At 42.4% G+C, this 25,466-nt stretch overlaps 1 protein-coding gene across 6 annotated transcripts in view; it reads right to left on the bottom strand.

Annotated features, from left to right (window-relative positions):
• Positions 1-25,466, bottom strand: part of ptprz1a (protein tyrosine phosphatase receptor type Z1a) — a 99,731-nt gene that overhangs the window by 33,853 nt on the left and 40,412 nt on the right. For all 6 annotated transcript variants that reach the window (XM_080762515.1, XM_080762511.1, XM_080762512.1 and 3 more), the window contains exons 2-7: positions 24,595-24,666; positions 10,499-10,678; positions 6,135-6,286; positions 5,286-5,381; positions 3,044-3,110; positions 1,783-1,940 (exon numbers count right to left, since the gene is read on the bottom strand). In XM_080762515.1, coding sequence (XP_080618641.1) covers positions 1,783-1,940; positions 3,044-3,110; positions 5,286-5,381; positions 6,135-6,286; positions 10,499-10,520 — 495 coding nt within the window. In that variant the 5' untranslated portion in view covers positions 10,521-10,678; positions 24,595-24,666. The remainder of the gene's footprint in view (positions 1-1,782; positions 1,941-3,043; positions 3,111-5,285; positions 5,382-6,134; positions 6,287-10,498; positions 10,679-24,594; positions 24,667-25,466) is intronic.

Genomic DNA, 25,466 nt, shown 5'->3' with positions numbered 1-25,466 from the left:
GGTTTACAATACTTAGTCATGGTCAGTTGTTTCAGAAGAAATAAATAATAAATCTATGAAAAACAACATAACATTCCACATGTTATAACATTCCACATATATATATACTATCACACCGGAGGCAGACAGGAACCTCTCTGAGATAGAATGGGTGGGCGAGGCGACGCGTTCCCCACACACAGACAACAGGCTGTCAACAGGCAAACATCCCAAACGTGTCACTACACGTCGCCCCCCGAGGGCACCGCGTGATTGACAGGTATATTCAGGCGGTCATTAAATAAAACATTAAAACACGCGGTCACGCACAGACGCACGTGCACAAAGAAAAAAGCGCAAAGCCTTAAAGGACTTTGTCGACAAAAGGACTTCGGGCAAACGGCAGCGACAGAAGCGTCTTTACACATAAAGCCGCAGTCATGCGCAGGCTTGTTAAAGCTGTCTTATGCAACAGGCCCTTTTGCCGTGTGTACAATAGATCAACCGTATGTTAGGATCCCACCCAGGACATTCACTCTTTAAAAAGACAGCTGTCATCAGACAGGAAATGAATGGAGAGGGCCTCCTATTTACACACACACACACACACGTATACACACACATGCACGTGCTGCACACATACACATGCTCATGCGTGCGCACGCACACACACACACACACACAAACAAACATTCAGCTTTTGGAAATACATGCATTCAACACACTGGGGCAGCAGTGTATCAGGAGGTCTTTTTTTGTTATCGCAAGGTTTCCGGTTCAATCCTCGGATCTTCTCCTCGTGCTGTGTGCTGAAATTGTCCTTGAGCAAGACACTGAGCTCCAACCTGCTCGGTGTTGATTTTGTCGACTAAAACTATGGTGAGAAATGTTTGCTGACTAACTTTTTTCACTGACGAAAACGAAATGGTATCTAAATGAAAATTAAGCTACGATGACTCAACTACGACTAAATATATTGACAATTTCCTCAACAAGTAAGTAACTAGACTAAAATGTTAGGAAGGGACTAGTGGACAAGAGATCCAGTATGAGTAAAAGACAAGTCGTTTTACACTTGGTTGCATGCTGAAAATAGCAGATCTACAAGCTCACAACCCGTCAGAGTGGAAGGCAGCATTTAGGAGAATTGCTTTTTTTCCAACTTCGAACTTGAACACAGTATTTTGCATTGAACACATTTGTTTAGAAATAGAAATGCAGCTAAAGAGTGCTGGGTTGCGCCCCGAAAATAGCTGATCTACAAGCTCTCAAGAGAACTTGTAGATCTGCTATTTTCGCCCCAAGTGCCCTCTTACGGGATTTTAGCCCCTGCCCCTCTAACACACTCTGCACGTCCCTGCTCTTGTCAATCACACTGATTAGACTAATCCTAACCTTTGCTAGGGAGGCTAATTTGCATTTAAAAGAGAATTTGTAAATGACACGGTATAATCATAATCTTTGATTAATATAATAATAATATGCTATGTTTCTCTTAGCCGTTTGATTTATTTTCATCCTCGCTCATCCTTGCTCTCCCTTTATCTCCTTGAAAAAAAAGAAGAATAATGATTTCACTCACTTTACACATCAAATAAAATTGATTCTGATCATATCTAATTAGACCAATTTCATACATACCATGGGGAAATTCAGTTTTCAGCCTCACGCAGCTGAGCCCTTATTAAACCATATCAACCTATACAATATTACACTCACTCACTCACGCACGCACGCACGCACGCACGCACGCACGCACGCACGCACGCACGCACGCACGCACGCACACACACACACACACACCTGTGTGTTAGAGATGGCCACGGGCTCCTTGAAGACGAACCATTCCACAGTCTCCGTGCAGGGCGGGCTGGTCAACGAGCCGTTGTACACAAAGTATTTGTTGGTGGAGTTTGGCAGCAGACCCTGCAGTGTGAACGGGGCCACCTCTGAACTCTTACCTGGAGAGAAACATAGTATCGTGACGTCACCTTCTTAAAAAATAATGTCATGAAGTCATTTTTTGAGGGAAATGATATGTTTGCCTAAATGACACTATGGCCACCTCTGGTGAGATAACCTATCCTAATTGAACAGATTATGCTGTCGGCTGTTCCCATCCCAACCCCAGTAGTACTATGGCCTGGCCTATCTCAAGAGTGACAGGAAATATGTGACTTGCCCAAGTCTGGAGTAAGTCAGTTATGCCCCCTACACACTGCACGATATTTGCTCCGATCATGCTGTCGGGGAGCTTTTTTGTCGGCACTCGCCGAACAAAACCCCGATCTGATGCAAAATCGGTCTTTGATTGCCGAGGTTTTTCGGTGTGAAAGGCTCTGCGAGAAGATCCAGCGGCTATGAAAGAGCTCGCCGAGCGTTTCTGAATATATGGCAGGTTTGATATTTGACTCTCTGGCCGACTGGACCGTAATTAAGAACGGGATTGCGACGGCACCCCGAGAAGTTCCGTACAACAGCCAATGAGAGCACAGGACAGCTGTGCTCACTGACAGAAAATATATTTATGTCTGTCTGTTCTGTCTGTTCTGTTCTGTCTGTCTGTCTGTCTGTCTGTCTGTCTGTCTGTCTGTCTGTCTGTCTGTCTGTCTGTCTGTCTCGATCATAGACTAGATAGATGATAGCCTTTATTCCGTGGGTAAATCCAGGTGTCATACATGGTATTGGCAGCCAAATATTGATGTGAAATATATAAAACCAGCGTTAAAAGTTGATCCACGTCAGAACAGAATCTATGCTGCAGAGAGAGACATCCTGTTTACATAACAAAACAATATAGGCCTACATTTTTTTACCCATCATTTCTGTCATAACATAAACACAGGGCAAATTACTACGCCTTTAAGTCAAAGGAGACAAACACATGAAAAGGCAAACAGGGAAAAGAGGAGAAAGTGAGACACAAAAATTCTGAAAATAAAGAACATCACATCATAAAAGATATATATCACAGGGCACTTTTCTAAACAAGTTAGTTGAATGCAATTGAATCTTTTTCCACAATACATGTTGAAATACGGTTTGAATAAAGGGGCCGACATACCATATCTGCTGACACTATTGATGGCGTCTATAAGGGCCACGTAGTTCTCATTGTCTCCAATGCTCGCCTGTGAGGAGAGTATACGCACAAGTTATTCATGAATTGACGACATTCTTTCTCAAAAGGGCCCTGGTGGCCTCTCTCTTTACATCTGAAACTCCACCAAATCCACCACCTTAAAGCTAACTTTTGTATGCATCAAATGTAATGTTGTCTAATCTGTATGGTAGAGCAGGCTCAGCTCAATGGTAAAAAGGCCAGCACTTGAACAGGAAAACATTTTCATACCTGGGGCACGGTAGAAGAGGAAAGTTACATAGTGCAGCTTTATGTTCACATTTAAATGTCTCATAAAACATACAGTTTGCAAATTGTCTTTCATTTGATCAACGATGCAGTTGCTTCTCTTCACGCCCCACAGAGCGGGAGGCTGCAAGTTCAAGCGCCATGACACTTTTGGTAGAGGTTTTGATTGTGTATTTACCTTGATTGATTCATTGATTGATTGAAATATGTATTAACAGTTTGCAGAATTACACTACAATTCAAGCGCAACTCAATACAAAGGCTGTTAACTGTGAGTGGACGACCCAATAAAGCATCACACTTGTTTACAAGAGGGTCCACCTTGTTCAATCCATCAAAACATTTAGAGACGTACAAATAGTACGTGATGTTATACAAGCTCACGATGCATTGTGTCGAGAACGCATTGCAATTTAATGTAGAGATGACAAATTCACAAAAAAATAACAGAGTTGTCATACACAGATCTAAACTAAGTACCATAGTGTTTAAGTATAGTTATGGTGTTATTGTCAGTCTGCAGTCCCAGACTCCCACCAGCACACTTTTAGACTTGCTCCCGCATGTTTATTGCCAGAAGAACCTTTGCAGTAAACATAGTGGGAGGACGTCTGACAATGTGACCAATGCTGACCGTCTGTTTGTCCTGCGTCTGATTACTGCAGAGTGGAGGTGGTGCTGCATGCTATACTTTTATCATTTTTATTGTCAAGACTACATTAAGTTGACCATCAATCAGTGATTAAATATGACCAGTGAAGGTAATTTATTTTAATCGATTAAAAAGAAGAAAAAAAAGTACGCAAACAGGTGCGGTGCGACCTGGCGCGGTACAAACGGGGTGAACCGAGGCGAATATTTCAATTCAAGTCTGAACGCATCTTTAGAATTCGTCCGCCTTCATTTTTTTAATATAAACCAAAATAATCGAAGAGTTGTTCTCACATGCGTCATTAGATAATAATTATACAGACCAAAATGCCTTTGACTGTGTGCACACTGCACAGTACCATCATGGCAGGCTATAACCTGCCAGCAAAAGTTGAGCAGATGTACGTGGTTTGCGATATCAAGACACAGTGTTCCATTCTAATTCCTAACTTTTCACAGATAAAAAGTCACAGACTGCCCATGCTGAAGCTTGCCATGTCGACGTACATGTGTGCACAACATGGTAGATCATGTGTGCACATGTTGAACTCACTCGCATGTCTGCCGTCTCCTTACATATACCTGCATACCTGTATGACACAGTCATCCGTGACACCCTCTCCACCCAATCCTGCTAAAGTAGTACACATGCATAATTCGCATGTGTAGCATCTGCTTGAGTTCCCATCATTACACTCCCTGTGATGACTCACAGAAATGCAAGTGTAAGGAATAAAACCAGAAATATGGGGATAGTAAAGAATAAGATGTCTGCAAGACACTCCCACAGGTTTATAGATCCAGAACACTTCTGTGGGTTTCAACATGCCGGCCTTTGCCAGAGGCAACCGCACTAAATGCACAAAGTTCACCAAGAAGCGAGTCGTTATGGCTTAAAGTCAAACAACTTTCAAAAACAGTTAGCTCTTGACCCTGACCCATGATTTGAATAAAACTCTCACTCGCTCATTATCGCCTACTCACACACAAATGTGCAGACACAAGTGTGTTGGTGTGGTATTATTTATCACACTTGTGAGGTTGTTGTATGGCTAACTTAAAATGAGTCATTATTAAAACAAATTGACTGCAACTTTGTATTGCCATAATAAATATATCTATACTTGCACGCTCGCACACTTACACACACATGCACGCACGCACGTGTGCACGCACATGCACAGTGCACACACACACACACACACACACACACACACACACACACACACACACACACACACACACACACACACACACACACACACACACAGACACACACACATACCTCAAACAACACGGCAAGCGCTGTGATCCTGCCTCCTTCCTTGATGGCCTCATCCAAGGAGTTAAATTGATGTGCTTCATAACAATAGATTTGCATCTGTAAAAGAGGAAAGATTACAGTTAGTATAGAGTCTCACATCTCCATGATATGAATCACCATGTCCTGTATTGTCTCTTCCCAGAATCCTCACGTAAAACGTGAGGGTCTGGGAAGGTTTTGTTATGACTGGAACATTACCCTTTTTGAATGGCCGATATCATCACTAAAGCTTGCATATTTTGGAATCACAATTCAGCCAATTGTCGCGCGCTGCACTAAAAATCGGAAAGGGCGCGGGTACTGTGGTGTGTGACGGCAGATCCAAATCCTCTCGGTTTGCTCCGTTACTTATACATCCAAGCCGGGCTGTTCTCATCGGCACTGCAGCTATACTTACAAAAAAACAAGGACAGACCTTGTTCTTCAAAGAAATCGTATCTCAATCATGACATTTGGGACTCATGTCTCGCCGACCTGAAGGCACCTATAAGCCATACTTTAACCCATTCTGAACGGGAACCCATTCTGGTGTTCGCATCATGTCATGCTTTAGCTATTGAAAAATAGCAGATCTACAAGCTCATAGCGCGCCACCGAGTGGCGCGCTACGAGCTTGTAGGTCTGCTATTTTTGAAAAAAATCGAAGAACGACTGACATTATTAGAATCTGATCTCAGGTCAGAATGGGTTACTCAGACCAGTGTGTGTCCAGTGGAAACCTCGTATGAATCTGATCTCAGGTCAGAATGGGTTAAACCCGCGAGGCTCGTCTGAAAGGTCATTATGGATGAGGCGGGCGGCTCCGTTTACCTCCAGGGGGTACTTGACTCCTTCCAGGCTGTGCTCGGAGCCGTCGGAGGAGGCGTTGCAGTGACCCCAGTGGAAGGCGATACGAGCCACCTTGAACTTTGACCTGAGACCCCCTCCGCTGACGAAGAAATCTCCATGTAGATTCACAGCCACTGAGAGAGAGGGGGGGAAAAAAGACGATGCATCTGAATGATACACATACAGTACATGTACAGTAGTAGTATAATAATGCCATAGCTATACAACGTGACACATGTATATATAGTAGTAGTATGCCATAGCTACAGTCTACACTCTACTATAGAGAGTATATGCTGCACACATGCATGATTTTCCCATCAGGACACGCCCCCCCCTCATCTAGACTGAGTGGCAACACATTGAGCAGCATGTTGGAGTGTTGGAGTTTGGAAGCGCTCGTTGGAAATCACTCAACCGTCCTGCGTTACGTACCACCTGTTTTCTAAATGTCACATAACGCAGGAGGGCAGCAAAATGTTGTGTTATTGAAAACAAGCACTTCCAAACTCTGACAAAAATAATCAAATGCAAAGGCATTTCTTGACTGACGTTTCTATGGTGGATTTTCATGAAACAAAATATAGAAAGAGGATAATGCAAGCTTTTCGTACAGCTGCAATGTCGGTGAGTTTAACATTGTTTAATGCAATCAGACAGGACTTTTCTGTTTGGATGAATGGGCTGTCATGGTCAGAAAGTAGTTTTTTTTGCCACTCAGTGGGCGTTCCCGCATAACTTCCAGGTACGATGATGTCACGCGCATACTCCATACATGTATGGTGTTTGCTGTTCAATAGCAACATGCACCAGACACGTACAGGGGCATATACTTAAAACCTTAATCTGAGTTTGTAGATTGTTTTCCTGTTCAGGTTTACAGCATCCAGGCAGGCTAGTAAAAATGATAAATAAAATAATAATGGGTGTGTTGTGTTCCATTTACATGTGCCAGCGTGCAAGCATTGACAAAATCCACAAAATCTGCCTCGGGTTTCATGCCTGTTTAACCCATTCTGACCGGGCACCCATTTTGGTGTTAGCATCATGTTATGCTTTACCTATTGAAAAATAGCAGATCTACAAGCTCATAGCGCGCCACCGAGTGGCGCGATACGAGCTTGTAGGTCTGCTATTTTTGAAAAATTCGAAGAACGACTGACATTTTTAGAATCTGATCTCAGGTCAGAATGGGTTCATCAGACCAGTGTGTATCCAGTGGAAACCTCGTATGAATCTGATCTCAGGTCAGAATGGGTTAAATGAGAGTGATGGGCAAATTGAATGAGACCAACAAGACTTAAAGACTGACGTTTTGTGAGCTTGTAGATCCGTTATATTTTTGCTGTATGTGAAACTGGCACGCAATCAAGTATAAAAAAAAAACAAGAATTGCCTGGTGAAGTGACAGTCACGAAGAGTGTCAATGTTCATAATTTAAAAATCTATCGTGCTGTGTTCAAATTAGCAGCAACACAGTGACACGGTACAAGTCAATGTACGTAGGCCAGCGACACGAAGCAAATCACGCTGTGAATCATCAAACAATCATGTTTTTCTTTCCACGTTTATTTCTACTCCCCGTCTCTCTCTCTCTCCACACAATTCCCACTCCATTCTATAAATGGATCCCAAAACATATTTTTTGCCATTAATTAACCAATGTTCAATTAAACCCTCTACCATTTTCATCTAAATGCAGTGAGCCTTGAATGACACCAATCAGGATCCACCAAAACAACAGTCTGTTTCGAGAGACTATAGAACAACACTTCAAATGGTGACTCACTCAACAATGTAGCTTGCCATGTTTGGGTATTTTGTAGATTTTGTCATAACGTGTGAACGCAGCATCACTTACACCAAAAGTGTTATTATGTACGTTAGGGATCTGGAACCAGACGAACCAGATCCAACATTGAGGAACTGGAATCGGATCCATCACATTTGGAACAGTTTCCGAGATCAAGTTTGTATCACACTGTCAGAGCTTGTGCTATATACAATTACTATACCAAGTGGTTCGCAAACTTGTTTTACATTTCAAGGATCCGTTTGTACTCTCTCAAGAGTTACAGTCCCGTATAAGGTTTCTTCTGAACCGCCTACAGGAATCGTTAAAAGGAACCGTTACGGAATCTGAACCGTTGAGAGAAAATCGTTAAGGAACCACTGAACACCAGACAATTATGATTGATGAGGCTCCACACACACATAGTACTATTGATTGCTTTAGCTTGCACAGGGAGGCCATCCGGCATTATTATTATTAGACTCTATATGGGCCCTATTTGGGGTCAGGTTGGCCTGGAGTGGGACATACACAGCAGACCAATGAATTGACAGTTCAGTCATCGTCAGTTGTAATCACCCTGACTGCATTTTGTGTCAGTTCACCCGTTTCCCCCCCCCTCAGAAACAGGCCATGGGATGGGGCTAGATGCCCTATAGTACGTCTCGCAACTAAATGAAATGTATAAATGAAAAATCTACAGAAATATTATCTGCTGTATATGCATTATGCACACATTTTCAAAGTTTGTTTTTTGTTTGTTTGTATATACTGTACAGTACTAATTCAGCCAGGGTTCACTCACGTGACGTCATAATGGAATACAGTTAAACTTGGCTCTTAAGAAGTCGAGTGGCATTACATTTTGTTTGACTTGGTTCCACAGATAAATATTGTGAAAATCGCAGATCTATGCCTATCGCAACACCAGCCGTTCTAGATTCTTCTAGATTCACAGGCTCGAGAACCCTGCATGCTCTGTCTACAGCAGGGGTGGGAAACTTTGACGATATTTCCACACTCACTCCCCAGGGCCATATATTACTGTCGTAGCAAAAATAGCCGATCTACAAGCTCAAAACGCGCCACGCTGCGGCGCGTTTTGAGCTTGTAGATTCGAATTTAAATCTTGAATAATTTCTTGCTATTTTTGAATTGGAATCCTGAAAATTAACATTTTTATGTCATTTCAAATGCCTTTAATTATACTTGCGTTAAGCAATGAGCTACTCATTTAGACTGTAAGTAATTAAAGCGGGTCATGTTTGCATGTTGTGGAATTGTAAACAGCTGAAACCAATATTATATCAGTATTCTGACATTCCTCCATTAACCTGAGGGCCGCATTAAGTGAAGGTGGCCTGGGGGCCGCATGTGGCCCCCCCCGGCCGCCAGTTGCCCACCCCTGGTCTACAGTATCTAAAGAAGGGCTAAACTGAGCTGAATGCGTGTCAGTGATCTCTCTTTGCTGACTCTGAAACACTTGGACTTGCCTGGTGACTTTAGACTCCTCAGCAGGCAAAGCTCCTCTGTCTGTGGTGTACAATTTCACTGAACAATTACCTTGAACGCACATTGTTGGCTATTGTATTTCATGCCACTTAAGAGAAGAATCCACAAAAGACCTTGAAGTCTCACAGATAAAGAACCGGTAATGGTATATCCCAGAGTATAGACGAGCATGCTACTGTATATGTGGCATGGATCATGATTGACCCCTAGGTTTTCCAAATGTAGGCCAAAACGGTCTTACTACTACACAGCTGAAAGATAACACTTTGGGATGCAATGGATGGAGGAAAAGAAAGGACAAAAGTGGACAAAAAAAAAGGTAGTGTGGGTTATTTGGGTGGAAGAATGCACTATGCAGGTTGACATTGTATAGTCACTGAATGAAGCCATTTATGTTCATTCTGAATGAATCTGTAAACAAATATATTGTTTTTGTTCTATACATTTTCTCCTATTCATTTCTAAACCCACCCCACCACACCTTGCCTTACCTCGACACTGTCACGTATGTACCGGTACACACTTACTGTACATATTTGTGTAAGTGTTTGCTAACTGCTAAGTGATGTCTGCCTAAGGGTGGGTTTGAGGTCTATATCTCAGAGTAATTACTGCAATGACATCATTAACATGAGCAGGTGTCGGTGACGCTGTGAAGTCGTCCAACACCGTCTCACCCCCAAAAGTCATATATATTGTGACTTACTGACCAAACGTCAAACTGTGGAAAATAGGCACGTCCAGTTTTTGGGACTTTGGGACGTTTTGGTCCAGTCCTCAGTGTTTTTGACGGTCCGACAATAAAAAACAGTTAAAACAACAGAGGCGAGCCGTCTCAAGCGGACTTGAGCCACAGAGGAGGCACCGCCGAGCAAGCTTAGACGAGCGAGTCACCATGCTGAACGTAGCAAAGTCCTGTTGTTGATTCCTCAAAAGTCAACACATTTTTGCACCTCCGCCCTTCAAGTCACATGTTGACATTTGGTCACATGTGTTACAATATGACTGTGATTCGGGGGGTGAGACAGCGCTGGTCTCTTACCCGTCTTCCCGTCGTTCTTCATGGTGGTTCTATCGGACGTCTCGTTCTCCCAGCCGTCGAACGTTAACTTTTGGTACTGCAGCTTCACCTGAGCCAGGTCCTCCTCGATGTCGATGGGTGACTGCTTGGCATTGCTGCAGGACGGATACTTCTTCGCCCAGTGCTTTTGGTTTAGGGTTCCTGGCAACAACAAAAAAATAATTCATGTTTGGTGAGTTAAAGAGACCCCCGATTGTGTGATTATTGCATGGTGAGGTACAGACAGACGGCTGCAATTCAAAACTGGCCCCTGTAAATTAAGTCTGAGCTCCCCCCCACCCCTTGTGTATATTTGTACGTCTTTAAATGTTCTGTTGTAAATAAGTTAAATGCATTATCATGGATCGTCCACAAAGTAAGTTTTTTGTACCCATTCTGCATACTGTGAAATAAAATTAAAAAAAATCAATCAATCAATCAATCAATAAAGGGTCCATTTGGTTATCAACTCTCCATAAACTACACTTTAGAAACAAGCCCAAATAATCAACTACACTTTAGAAACAAGCCCAAATAATCAACTACACTTTAGAAACAAGCCCAAATAATCAACTACACTTTAGAAACAAGCCCAAATAATCAACTACACTTTAGAAACAAGCCCAAATAATCAACTACACTTTAGAAACAAGCCCACATTTACAACTAGGAAAGGGGAAGGCACACACACTGTTAGCAGCTCCCAGAGGTAGTTTTATTAAGGAGTGGGATGACAACGTTTCAACCCCAAACGGGTCATCGTCAGGTATGGATACAACATCAAAGCAGGCGTGTTATGTACACGTTTGAAAATGAATGAACAAGCCGTTTTTGCAATGAGGGTAATTAAACTGACACACCCACCACCATCTATGGCGTAAGGCTGAGTAGAGTGGCATCGAGCCAAGAACTCATAGAATGGAGCTAATAGTGGCACTAAGGCCAACTGTTCAATTACAATACTTTACGGAAGTCGAGGGTATGGTGGTACAGAGGTGCAGGAAAATGCCTAATTTACTGCAAACCAAACACAATATAACATTGAAAAAGGATAAACAAATCTAAACACAGCCTACAGGAAGTGACCAGAATACAGAAAATATATTATAATAGTAAGGTACCGTCAATTACAGTACACCATAAAAATGACACAGCATATGAACAAGAATGATGGCATGAAAACAAGCCTTAATAATAATAATAATAATAATAATAAGCAATTAAGCAGACATGGCAACACTGCTGGAGGACTGCTGGAGGAATGAAGGGAAAACAGCGTCCCCTAAAGTCACAGACCACAGAACTGAATGCTTTGAAGCCCATTTTGATGAATGTGTGTATGTTGTTGATGAATTGAATATAGGAGTCGGACCACAATGGAAACACGTCCCCAGGACTTTTTTTGTGTTATCCCTTTAATGTTAATGTCTGTCTGTACAACGTGCTGTTTACATTTATGACTAATAATGTATGTGGCTTTTGTGAGACTTTATTTGGGACTTGCTGGCATTAGAGCCAATGTGGGCTCTAACTAAAGAACTTGGCTTTCAAACTCACCTAATTTCCCGTTTCACTCCATCATGAATATCATCAAACACCTTGCAGTTACCCTGAATCATTTGGCACGGAGACACTCGTTTCTTAGCAACTCGAGAACTAAAGCAATAAAAGAACAAACGAATATCCGCCTCTTTTTTTCTGCTCTTTTGTATTTGGAAGCACAGTCGATCCATAACCAGTTTACCTACTAAGCAAGCGAGACCTTTACTGCACTTTGACACGCAAGAAAAGGTCACTGTTTTTACACTCTCCCAACACTAAATGTTCAAAACAACAGGGTGACATTCGGTCAAAAAACGTCCCCCACGTCTCTCCTTTTTAAACACAGGAAGGTTGCAGGTGCGCTACTTTGGCTAACAAGCAAATAAGCTAACCACCTCCAGGTGGGTCTACTCTGTAGCATTATTGGAAACAAATGTTCTCACATGTATTTTTAACTGGTTTCCTAAACAGTGCCACCCAAATATAGCCCAGAGCTATTATTCAATCATATACTGCTCCCAAAAAGAAAAGTCCATTTGTGCTTATTTTGACAGAATATTGGATGCAGGAAACCGCAAAATCCTACACGGAAAGTGTTACAGTGAACTTGTCTCACATAATAAAAGATTGAATTCATCCCCTAGCCTTTTTGAGAGTCAGTTGCCCTTCAAAGGGGACAAAACAATGCCACTCATTCATCAACCCGTTGACTTGCCAAAATGATCTAATCTTAGTCCACTATTGGCATTTGGCGCTCTGCTGAAAAAGCAATCTGGAAAACATGCAGGGTTATATGACTGAACGACTTCCTGTTCTGCTCATATTTTCTGATGTTTTGAATGAACACCTTTAATTTGGTTGTCGGTTGTAGGCTTGTAGCTCACTCACAACCGGTATAGTGCATTGGTACAGCTCTGTATAGTGCAGACCCCCCGGCCCCCCAATATGAAAATATTTGGTGCCAGAGACCCCCGTACCAGATTTGTGTTAAAATATATATTTTTAAACATATTCCAAATATTATTATTTTTTGTTTTTGCAAGATGTTTCGAAAATAACAGAGCTACAAGCACACAACACATCGCCTCCCAGCTAGTAGATCCGCCGTTTTGTATACATTGTATATTCATGTACTTTTTCAATTTGACATATTGAATATTCTTTTGCTCACTTTTTTTCTATGCCGAATTCATCAAGGGGGAGGATATATACAGTACATACCCTCCCCTCTCTCCTTTGTGCCGTTTGACTTTGAGGAAGACAAAAGTGAAAACATCAGTCACCCCCTGCAAAACAATAATCAAGTGCTCATGTATATTTGATCTGAGTAGTCTCCCCTGAAGTGCCCAGATATTATTATTTTCTCTGATGCAAGTTGTCCCTGCAATTGCGGGGACGTGCACACATAGACATCAAATGGGGCTTCAGCCCCTGCCCTTTTACCCCGTCTGTAAAACAACTGCCCTCTCCAGACCACGAATGCAGCTATTTCACTATGGTGAAAGAAATGCAAATGCCACTCCTTTCCATGCCATACCGGAAGGCAGTATTCAGGAGAATTCCTTTTTTTCCTAAGTCTCCCGAACTTGAACGCAGCATTTCATGTTGAACAAATTTTGTTTGGAAATCCACATCTCCACTACCTAAAGAGTGCTGGGTTGCGCCCCGAAAATAGCTGATCTACAAGCTCTCAACGAGCTGCAGCGCGCCGCGTTGTGAGCTTGTAGATCTGCTATTTTTGTCTAAAAGTGGGATGTCAGCCCCTGCCCCTCTAACACTCTCTGCACGTCCCTGCCCTGTTGAGCAGAGACGAGCCCTGCTACAGTACCTTCTGCTGGCTGAATCACGTTGGACTTCTCTTTACCTATAGGTTTCAAGTGCATATGGTGCTCATAACAGTCAGAATCTGGCAACACTATGTGCTACCATCTGCTTGTGATTTTGTCCCGTCAGTCAGAGTTGACGCTCGGCTGTCAACACCTCAACAGATTGATGGTTCACATGGGGTACCATCGCTACCATCTGCAGGGCATAATGTGTACCACCTCACCCCATGGACTCACACGCAGTGTTGCCACATTTAGCCAAACCACGTCTATGAAATCAAGCCCCAAAAGGAGCAACTATACCAATATGTACTGCCGACTTTACAAAGTTGCTTATAATAAGCGGACGTGGCAACACTGCTCAAACGTTGGAGGCTACATGTGGTTCCATTTAGCCTTAACATCCAAGCGATAATTTGACTCTAGTTTCCTTGTCTGCCACACTGAACCAGACCACTCGGAAAATTGCTCAAAGTAAAAGCTCACCATGAGGCTAATTTAGCACATTTTGGTCAATTTGTCCCACAGTTTCCTTTTTTTCCCCCCTCCGTGCAACTGATTGTAGTACTATGCAGTATGCTCAGTCCTGTTGTTACACTGGTATACAACAAATGTACTCACAACCAATGGGAAGATGGAGTGTTAACACTTTAAAACTACAATGCATTTCTTTTTTGGGTGAATAAAATGTCAATGTGCCCAATCTAGATTATGTTAATAGTTAATACATTATTGTATCTGACACTACTGCGATGGGTTTATTTGGGCTATCCCTGCTTTTCTATTGAGACATTTTAGATCTTGTGCTCGGTGAGGATCAACACAGGTTGTCACGGCATTGCATGATTTAGCCTTATACTTCAAGGGAAAGGCTCGCTCGACTCAAGGACAGTCTGGAAGAGTTCAGGGGATATAGTGGGTGCAGATTCAGATACACATACGTATAGAAAGGAACATACAAGCCGCACTCTCTGTAGTAGTCTTAGAAAGTCTTGTTTAACACAATCAGCGCTGGGATTCCTTCAAAATAGAAGCTCTGGGGGGGGTGCTGGGAAGACATGGCCGCTTTTACTCTGAAACCCACCCCCCCGGAAACAATCCGGGGGAAAAAAACTGAGAAATAGTTTGCTTTACTTTGCTACGTAGCTTACATTGCTATCGTTTTAATTTAAACGATATATGATCCAAAAAGCGTTCATATTTTGAACGAGAGGCGGATAAGGAGCAGGAATGCAGCAGTCAAACCGCAGGCCTTATTATTTCTACATGGATCCTGAGAAGTAACCGTTTTGAACATGGTGGTTTCCACCTGACAGAGACGATAATAGGCTACTATGATTGTTTGGGGGGAAATCTTTGGACTTCTTTTCCTTCTATAATGACATACCCAGCGCAAAACAGGGAGACCGGATCAGGTCATAAAGTGGCTCATTTGCAGGCTTGAGGTAAAACCGACCTCCAGCCAGAGCACAAAAGGAGACTAAATGAGGCCAGATAGGCTTTTAGGTCAGGGCCATTATTAGCATGTCAATGGCTGATGGAAACATGGAAACACATGCACTGACTGACTGCACACTTTACCACCTCATCTCTTTCAGCTGGCAGGCTACCAGGACGACAGGGCGAAACCACACACACACACACACACACACACACACACACACACACACACACACACACACACACACACACACTCATGCACGTGCACACTCACACATACACACACGTGCACACACACACACACACACACACTCATACACACGTGTGCACGCACGTACGCACGCACGCACAAGTAAGGAGTAAAGAAAAAAAAACATAGTGTTACTGTTACCCGTTAAGACCCGAGGCCGATTCTATTATTAATGCCTTCTAAATCAGTGGTTCTCAAACTTTTTCATGCCAAAACAATACAGTATGTACAGTATTTACTGTACATACTGACCCCCCCCGGCCGGCCGGAAGAAGAGAAGAGTTGTGTTCAGAATGATTGAAAAAAGTTCAAGAATAGCAGATATATATACAAGCTTGTGTGACACGCTTTGAGCTTTTATTATATCTTCTATTTTTGAGAACCGTTGTTCTAAACCAACATTCTAAATCCTAAGAGTTTTCTGAAGTAAAACAAAACGTGTGATGTGTACACGTATACGTATATACAGTATTATAGCAAAAATCTAAAATGACACGGATGCTTTCCGGTTTTAGTGGGATAACCAATTGAATTTAGGCCTAAAAATGTCTTCTAAATCCAGTTTTCTGAAAAACCCATGTTTCTATGTCAGTCGTTCATTCATGTCAAGGACCCCAAATATATATGACATTGGCCGCCGACCCCCATCTGAAAATATGTAGCAAAGATTTGAGTTCAAAACTCCGCTCTGTAATAAATTCTAATAATATATATTCAAAGATTTCAGGCACATTTTCATAGCGCGGCACTCGGTGCCGCGCTATGAGCTTGTAGATCCCGTATTCTTCAACAGCTAAAGCATAACATAATGCTTAAAACACTGGGTTCTCGCCCAGAATGGGTGAAAACTGTTATCCGTGACTTTGATGTCCTCCTAACCCTGCAGGATTGAAACCCTGCATTTGAGCTTCAGGCAGCACTATGTGTTGTCAATGTCAACCAGCCCCTCAATTTGTTTTACAAAGGTTATGAAGACGATTATTATTATGCTGATGATAAGCAGCGGCAATATTTGTGGCAATTGCCACCCCTATAAAAATAAATAAAGTTTATTATTATAGTATTTACATTAAACTTCAGTCAGTTATTTTCTGCATAATTTATTCTCCACCGCCGAACATTTCGTATTAATCGGATTTTAAATTGGCATTTCAATCCACGTACATGTGATACACGGTATAGATAGACTGTAGAAACCGGTACTTATTTTCACATATTTTTATGAACCACTTTCAGCCAAACATAATAAAAAAAAATATATATATATATATTCTTTTCCAGAAATAATGAAAGAAGTTCTAGAATCACTTACAGTAGTGGACTTGGTCGGTCAGTAATTGGTCTCAACTGTACAAATGTCTGCTAATATAGATAACTATATCAGATAACTGATATTGAGCTATTGCCAAAACAAATGGAACGCACCACAGAAGAAAAGCAGAAAGAAAGAAAAAGATTACTCAGTCCTCCTGCTATTGTTCACAGGTATTAACCCAGAGGCGTTCACTAGTTGAAGGATGGACACATTATTGTGCGCTGTAGATAAAAGCCAAGAAAAAGAAGAAACATATGTTTAAGCTAGTTCCCTGTCAGTTCAAAGGGGCAGAGGGGATCCATGATTCATCTGCCACGAAAAGCTGTTTACACACTTTTCCCTTCAAGATATTTGGTCCCTGACATGCAGAGGGTTTTACTGTATTATCTGGCCCAACGTTTGTTTTAGAGGCAGGGAGATAAAACGATGTGGCTCATAGCCAGATGAGAGGAGGCTTGTATCCATAGGGGTCTGGAACATAGTTAATCATCCTGAAATAGATACAGTAGGTCTTTTTTTATTATTATTGTGGAATAAAAAAAAATAGACAAATTTATCCCCATGTTCGAATACTCCCGCGCCCCTGCCAAAAATAGTATAAAATAGTATAAAAATTCATAATAATAAAAGTACAGTATCGACATGAAACTGGATACAAAACATAAACCAAAATGTCAAATACAGCTACAGATGACCCAGGAAATGATGTCTCACTGGGAGATTATAGTCCGACATGTTAGTCCAACAAAACGTGGCCGGCTAAGACTCACCCCGTTATGGTTATAGGTTAGGGTAAGTAATGTCGGAATAACAAGCCGTCGGACTAATGAAACGGACCCGTCTCAGTGATCTACATCAGTGGTTCTCAACCTTTTCAGGCCGCGACCCCAGAAAATATAACTGTGACCCTGACAAAAATCAACCATGGTCTAATCCCTGAGTTCATTGGCAGAACTACCGTACAGCCGATCTGTGTGTGTGCCTATATGTACTTTCCCCCATCAAGTACCTTGAATAGTCTACAACTCCTCTTGCCTCATCACTTAATGTTTGCTCCAGAATTCCTTGTTTCGAGGGGTGATGTCATTGAACAATAACTATCATAGTTACTGACTACCATAGAACTTATTGACTATCAATTATAGTTAACGTATTGTATGTTAAAAGACCAACATTATACGTTCATCTCACAAATAATTAGCTCATGCCTCCTGGGATATTTGTTGTTCTGAATTTTAGTTGTTCGAAAAGATGTCAGTCAAAGGAGACTTTGATTAACCCATTCTGAACGGGAACCCATTTTGGTGTCAGCATCATGTCATGCTTTAGCTATTGAAAAATAGCAGATCTACAAGCTCATAGCGCGCCACCGAGTGGCGCGCTACGAGCTTGTAGGTCTGCTATTTTTGAAAAATCGAATAGCGACTGACATTTTTAGAATCTGATCTCAGGTCAGAATGGGTTCATCAAACCAGTGTGTGTCCCAGTGGAAACCTCGTATGAATCTGATCTCAGGTCAGAATGGGTTAAGAGAGATTGCAAAAAAATAAAAAACATCTAGGTGAAAATTATAATAATATAAAAGTAAACAAAACAAAACGTTTTTTGGGGTAAATGGAAGGTATAGGGCTATCCAGAGTAAAAATCTGCCCATCTGCTTGCCACTCTGGTGCCTTTATTCTGAAAAACTCTGGCAGCATCATACAGTACAGTAAGTAAGTCTTAACAGAAGCAACAATATTGGTTCTGCTGTATTGCTGTAAATGGTGGCAGCCATTTTCAAAAACGTGTATATATTTCAGAAATGAAGGCTGATCTAACCCGTCTCTATCTTTTCCTATATGACCTATATGAGGTTACTTCCATACCAAAGGGGACCTTTGCATCATGCCTTGAAGTTAACAGCTTTTACTTAAATCCTAACAGCAGGCTACGGCTGAGCGGACGGAGTCATTGTCGAAGCGGTTGTGCATGCAGAGATGTTTGTGTTTTGTGCTCATATTATTATGCAATCATACAGACAGTAAGGGTCAGAGGGCGGGGGCAGGGGAGGGTAGACGGGGGTGGGGTATCATTGGGGTGGCGTTAGGAGGAGTGGGCAAAGTCTGGCGAAACAATGCTCTCCTTCTGCCTGTCTGTGTCCACAACTGCCCTACTGTGCGTGACAGCTTCCCCTCCCTCATGACCACCATGTCACCCACATTGTGTCTGATGTGGTGCCCACATAGCTAAGAGGGGTGACGGCGAGGGCCGAGGGGACGGGGGGGGGGGGGGGTAAGACCACTCGGTTCTCAACATCGGGTCCAGGGACCACGAGGCGGGGTCCAAATGGACTCTTATGGGTCTCTAATTCTGAGAAGGTATAAATCCTCCTTCAACGTTTTTCAGCCAGGCCAAGGACCCTTTAGCTGAGAGAGAGAGAGACAGAGAGAGAGACAGACAGAGAGAGAAAGAGAGAGAGAGATGAAGCAGGGACCCCAACTATATATTTTTTTGTATACAATTGTGTTGCAGATTAAACATTTTCATAGATTTCAGATCAGATATCTAGATTTGTTTGACAGCTCTGTCAATTATAGTGACAGTTAACCACTTACTCCCTCAAGAAGACTTGTTCTTGGTCTGCTCTTTTGTCCCTATAGTCTACACCCCAAAAATAGCAGATCTACAAGCTCACAACGCCTCGCTTGTAGATCGGTGATTTTCGGCTTCGGCCCTATAGGGGTCCCGGACACCCTGTTGAAGACCCCCATGGTATAAATCATTCATAGATATAGTGTTTATTATGCTTGTCCATCCACCTCTCAATGTATTCCATTGAACTTTCAGCTCCAGTTTGCCTCCCTCCCAGTGGGAAGAATCTGAAGGTACATGTCCTTTCCTTCATTACACTAACCTTGATGATGTAGCTCACAACGTGTCGCGCGTCGTGAGCTTGTAGATCAGCTATTTCCAACAAGTGTAAAATGAGCCATTACGACGGGCCGCCAAAATACATTTTAGTCAACTAAATGAAACTGCAGATTTAGTCGACTAAAATCTTATGACATTTAGTGGACTAAAACTAGACTAACACTAAAACATTCCAGCCGACCATATCCAAATATGTCTAAAACTAAATGAAGTTTCATTCCAATGTCTGTCAAAAACAACACAGGCACCTGACAGGAGGGAGTGTTGGGCTGGAGTATTGCCTCCGCCCTGATGGGGAGTGACAACACACAGACGTGTGTGTGTGTGTGTGTGTGTGTGTGTGTGTGTGTGTGTGTGTGTGTGTGTGTGTGTGTGTGTGTGTGTGTGTGTGTGTGTGTGTGTGTGTGTGTGAGGAGGAATTAAAAAGCATAACGACTAAAAGAAAAAGACAAAAAAGGGAAAAGAAAGAAGGAAAAAGGAACAGGAATAGGATTGGGTGAAAGTAAACAACGGGATAAAACGGTGGTTGATGGAATGAAGGTTTCTCAAAGACCAGGGCTTATAAATAAGGCTCCCAATGAGTTCTCTCCCTGCGGCTGTCAAAGCTCTGAAACAAACTAAACTAAACTAAACTAAAAACTCTAAAAACTCTAAAAACTCCTGTTAAAACTTAAGTAACAGTAAAAAGTGATACTAACCCTCTAGTCTGTATACTTTCCAGTATGCACTTTCATTATTAACACTATTAATATTCTTGTTTTGGTCTTTATATCAGGTTTTTATTGTATTGGAGCTTCCGAGCGCACGTTTCTTCTACAGTACATGTTTGTACTAGGGATGCACCGAAAGGGAAATTCTTGGACGAAACCGAATACCGAATATAGGAAACAGTTGGCCGAAAACCGAATACCGAATATCCGAATATGATTAATAATAAGTGACAATAAGTTAATCTGAATCTAGCATACCGTTTGATTGAGAAGAATTCTGATTTACACAAATATATAGTTGCGGTTTGCCTTTAGCTCCTCAAGGTACTAGTACTCACTATACTCCCCACTACTTGCCCCACACAAAAACAGGATGCAAAAAATCCCGGCAAATTAATTGGAGATCTGCCCTACAGTCCATGATGCCCTGCCTCATGCATACTGCACTTAGTCTTCCCCAATCAAAGCCAAACAATGACAGCGTCCTTGGAGAAGTCAAGATAGTGTTACGTTTGCTACTGGTGCGTCGTGTTGATTGATGGAAACGTGACTGACTGACTGACTGACTGACTGACTGACTGACTGACTGACTGACTGACTGACTGACTGACTGACTGACTGACTGACTGACTGACTGACTGACTGACTGACTGACTGACTGACTGACTGACTGACTGACTGACTGACTGACTGACTGACTGACTGACTGACTGACTGACTGACTGACTGACTGACTGACTGACTGACTGACTGACTGACTGACTGACTGACTGACTGACTGACTGACTGACTGACTGACTGACAGACTGACAGACTGACAGACTGACAGACAGACAGACAGACAGACAGACAGACAGACAGACAGACAGACAGACAGACAGACAGACAGACAGACAGACAGACAGACAGACAGACAGACAGACAGACAGACAGACAGACAGACAGACAGACAGACAGACAGACAGACAGACAGACAGACAGACAGACAGACAGACAGACAGACAGACAGACAGACAGACAGACAGACAGACAGACAGACAGACAGACAGACAGACAGACAGACAGACAGACAGACAGACAGACAGACAGACAGACAGACATTCTGTCAGATGCTACACCTACAGTGTCACTTTCCATCTTGCTGTTGGACAGAAAGGACGTAACATAACAGAAATTTTGAGCTGCTGGGCACCAGCCCCATGTTTACCAGCCATTTCCTGGGTTTAACAGCACTCTCTCCATACAATGCCCAAACCAGCCAGCGTCAGCCAGAACTTCTTTCAAATTCATGAAGATCAAATGCATTTGCTGCTGGGGGGAGAACATATTCAGATGCAAATCCCTATAACATGACACCACAAGGGGGTAAAAATGGGGGGAAATTGGGAATAGGTTCAATAGAATCTGGAGAGGATCGAGGCAGAAAGAAAACAAACGCTTGAATGTTTTCCTAAATTATATTTTCAAATGAGACATTATTAATTCTCCTGCATCTTTACCCCCTCCCCCCCCCCCCCCCACACACCCGCACGCCCCTCAACAAATCACCATCTCAATAGGTGAGGGCTTTTGTGAAGTCATGATGGCCCGCATGGTATTCACGTTTATAAGTAAAACAATCATTTCCCAGGGGAGACATTTCTAAAAAATGTGTTTTAGATGCATGTTGCAGTTAAATGTGTATGATGTGTGCATCAATCCTCCTTTGCTTTATACGCTTTGTTGTCTGCCAGAAAATGGCAGATTAATGAGCTCACAGCACGCGTTGTTGTGGGCTCATAAATATTGTCTGTTTGCTGTCCAATGCGCTGTACGAGCATAAATCAGGCATTATACACACAGAACCAGGCGTACACACAGTTATAGACACAAAGAGCAGATCTAATTGAATGACCACACAGCGTCAACACGTGCTCATATACACCCCCAAATTGATGTGTTTGGCCGCGGACCCCCCATCTGAAAATGTTTGTGCCTGCAGGGAACCACCAGAAGAGAAGATTAGAATTTCTAAATTATTACAAAATGTTAGAAAAATATTTAAAAGAAAATGTACAAGACTTACAAGCTCACAGCACGGCTGTGTGCTTGTATATCTGGAGATATCTCCCAAGATTTAAAGGTAGAGTCAGTGATTTCACTTAATTCAAATATAACTTATTTTTTTGTTTTGTTGTGATAATCCTCTCTACTATAGAGTGTGCTGACCATATAAGGAGTTCCTCCCTGTCCCCAGTTAACCCCTGGGGGTCAAAAAACCTTAGGTTTAGTTTTTGACTCTCTATCCTGATTGGACGAAGGCTTAGGTCCCACAGCCAAAAACGAAACCTAAGGTTTTTTGAGTGAAATCACTTACTCTACCTTTAAAAAAAAAAAACGACAGGGATGCGTTCCCGGATTGAATGGGTATAAAAGCAACACGTTCTATGTCCACTGTCTCCCTCTCCCAATGGAGAGGTGATGATGTCTGAACAGTCCAACTGCACGGTGTCAAATCTCATTGACTTTCATATTATAATGAAAATTGAATAATGAATGTAAAAATGTAACTTGTTTATACTTGTTTGGCTTGTGGTAGTGAGCGTACCAACTACCAGGTTTGCCAGATCAGCTCTATATAATACACTAATAGGCAGCGTGGCCTCTGGCAGAGCCACAGCATAGGACGCGTACTGTAAGAGACACGCTTTGGTCTGTAGATGTCTCAATGGAACAGTGAGGAGACCACCTCCAACCCCATGAGCACTAATGGTATCAACATTCTCTCTAGTCTTCTAGACCAGAGGTTCATAAACCTTTTTGGCCATGCACCCCCCTGTTACCTCCCGACCTATAGCTGATGCACTTCCCCACATGGACATATAAATTGCTATATATAGAGACATATATTTCCTTTTTATCCACATATATGCACATAATATGAACCTGAATATGGCATAATATAATGCAGCATAGACCATATTCTGCATTACTTGCCATATATTGGCATACGGTAGGTTAATATATTTAAAATATAACACCAACCATTAGACTTTTCATGTCGCGCACCCCCTTAGAAGGCGCTCGCGCACCACAAGGGGCGCACGCGCCACAGTTTGGGAACCACTGTAATTCTAGACCATATACAGATTGGTTCATCTTGTAGCAAGGTCAGGGAAGGGCATTCCATTATGCTATTCCTTTATAGTAAGATGAAAGTGAAAGACTTGGAGCTTCGTAGCCTATATATGATCATTTGCGCTATGATAGTCATCAGCTGTGAGTCACAGTATGACTCATGTACGTATGTACGTATGGTCTTGAACACATGACCGCACACACACACACGCACACGCACGTACGCGCACGCACACACTTTATAATAATACTTCATAAGACAGCTTCTTTGAGGACAGTGACCTTCAGCTGTGCATCAGTACATCAAAGCTGTGCTCGTCAAGTGCATCTCCTGCCTTATTTGCCCAGAAGGTAACGGAAAACATAACATGGAAATGACATCAAAGAACAACATGTGCGCTCGAAACAAAGCCCCAGCTTCTTCTACTATATATATGGCCTCCTGTCGTCTTTATTATTCCTATAAGATTATTCCTTAGCCTATTCTTTTACATTTTAATGATTTGAACCCTGTACTGTACTGTACTTGGCTGACTGGAAGTATCAAAGGAGACTTTAGTACTAATAGACACTTCCATTTTTCAATTTTTCTAAAAATATTGCCGATTTACAAGTTCACAACGTGATGTGTTCTGACGCGTTGTGGAGTGTTGCAACGCATTGTGACATTTTGTGAGCTCGTGGATCTGCTAATTTTGGTACAAAAGTCACACCCGTGTGAACTGAGTGGTGCAACTCCCCTCTCCTCTCTCTCTCTCTCTCTCTCTCATTGCAGCAGTGCAGCACTAATACCATCTCTCTCTCTCTGTTGCTGGCACAACAGCGCCCCTACTGGTAGTCAGTCATACTGGTGCTCATGAACACATACATAGGTGAACCAACACGGACATTGCTGTTCCTTGGAGTGGTTGCACCACTCAAAAACAGTTGGCCCCAGCTTCGGGACGCATATAACAGTGACATACCTGCATAGGACCAGTCGATGTCCTCTGAGAATTTGCGCTGGTTCCGGTAGCCATAACCGTGCACCACTTGAGCTGCAACCAGAAGAAAAGGTGGGGTTTAATCAGAGCACGTTCATACAGTAACTGATTTCTTTGATTAGATTACATTAGCAACAAAAAAACATGTGTGGGTTATGGTATGTCGTGCCAGCAATAAGTCTCTAATAAAATCACACCCGTGTGAACCGAGTGGTGCAACTCCCCTCTCTCTCTCTCTCTCTCCCCCCCTCCTCCTCTCTCTCTGTCTCTCTCTCTCTCTCATTAGCAGGCAACAGTGCAGCACTGTCTCTCTCTCTCTCTGTTTCTGGAAAACAGCGCCCCTACTGGTACTCATTATACCGGTGCTCATTAATGAACACAAAGGTGGGTGAACACATAGGTGAACACGAACATTGCTGTTCCTTGGAGTGGTTGCACCACTCAAAAAACAGATTATGAATGAACAATGCAATAACAATGCAACCATGAAACGCCACAGGTATGCATGCACACATCATCTATTCTAGTACATGCGAATGCCCAAAGGCTCCAGTCTAGTGTATTCCAACGCTGCTCATCTTTACAAGCAGGGGTTAAGCTAATTGGATACAAAAGTCAGAGAATATTGTACGATTCAACCTCAAAAATATGTTGTGCCAGGAAGGGACCCCACAGAGGAGAAGATTTGAGTAAAGAACTGTTCACTCAAATATATATATTAAGATTTGCAATATATTAAAAAATAGCAGATCTTGTATCTGCTATTTCTAAATAGCCAAAGTATAACATAATGGTTTAAAGTGGTTAAAAATTATTGTGACGATAATGTTAACAAAATTTGATGCGGGCACCCT

Source organism: Protomyctophum bolini (genome assembly GCF_963924005.1).
Source record: "Protomyctophum bolini genome assembly, chromosome: 4".
NCBI classification, from domain to species: Eukaryota; Metazoa; Chordata; class Actinopteri; order Myctophiformes; family Myctophidae; genus Protomyctophum; species Protomyctophum bolini.
The sequence above is the reverse complement of the archived record's forward strand: the minus strand, read 5'-3'. Positions and strand labels throughout refer to the sequence as shown.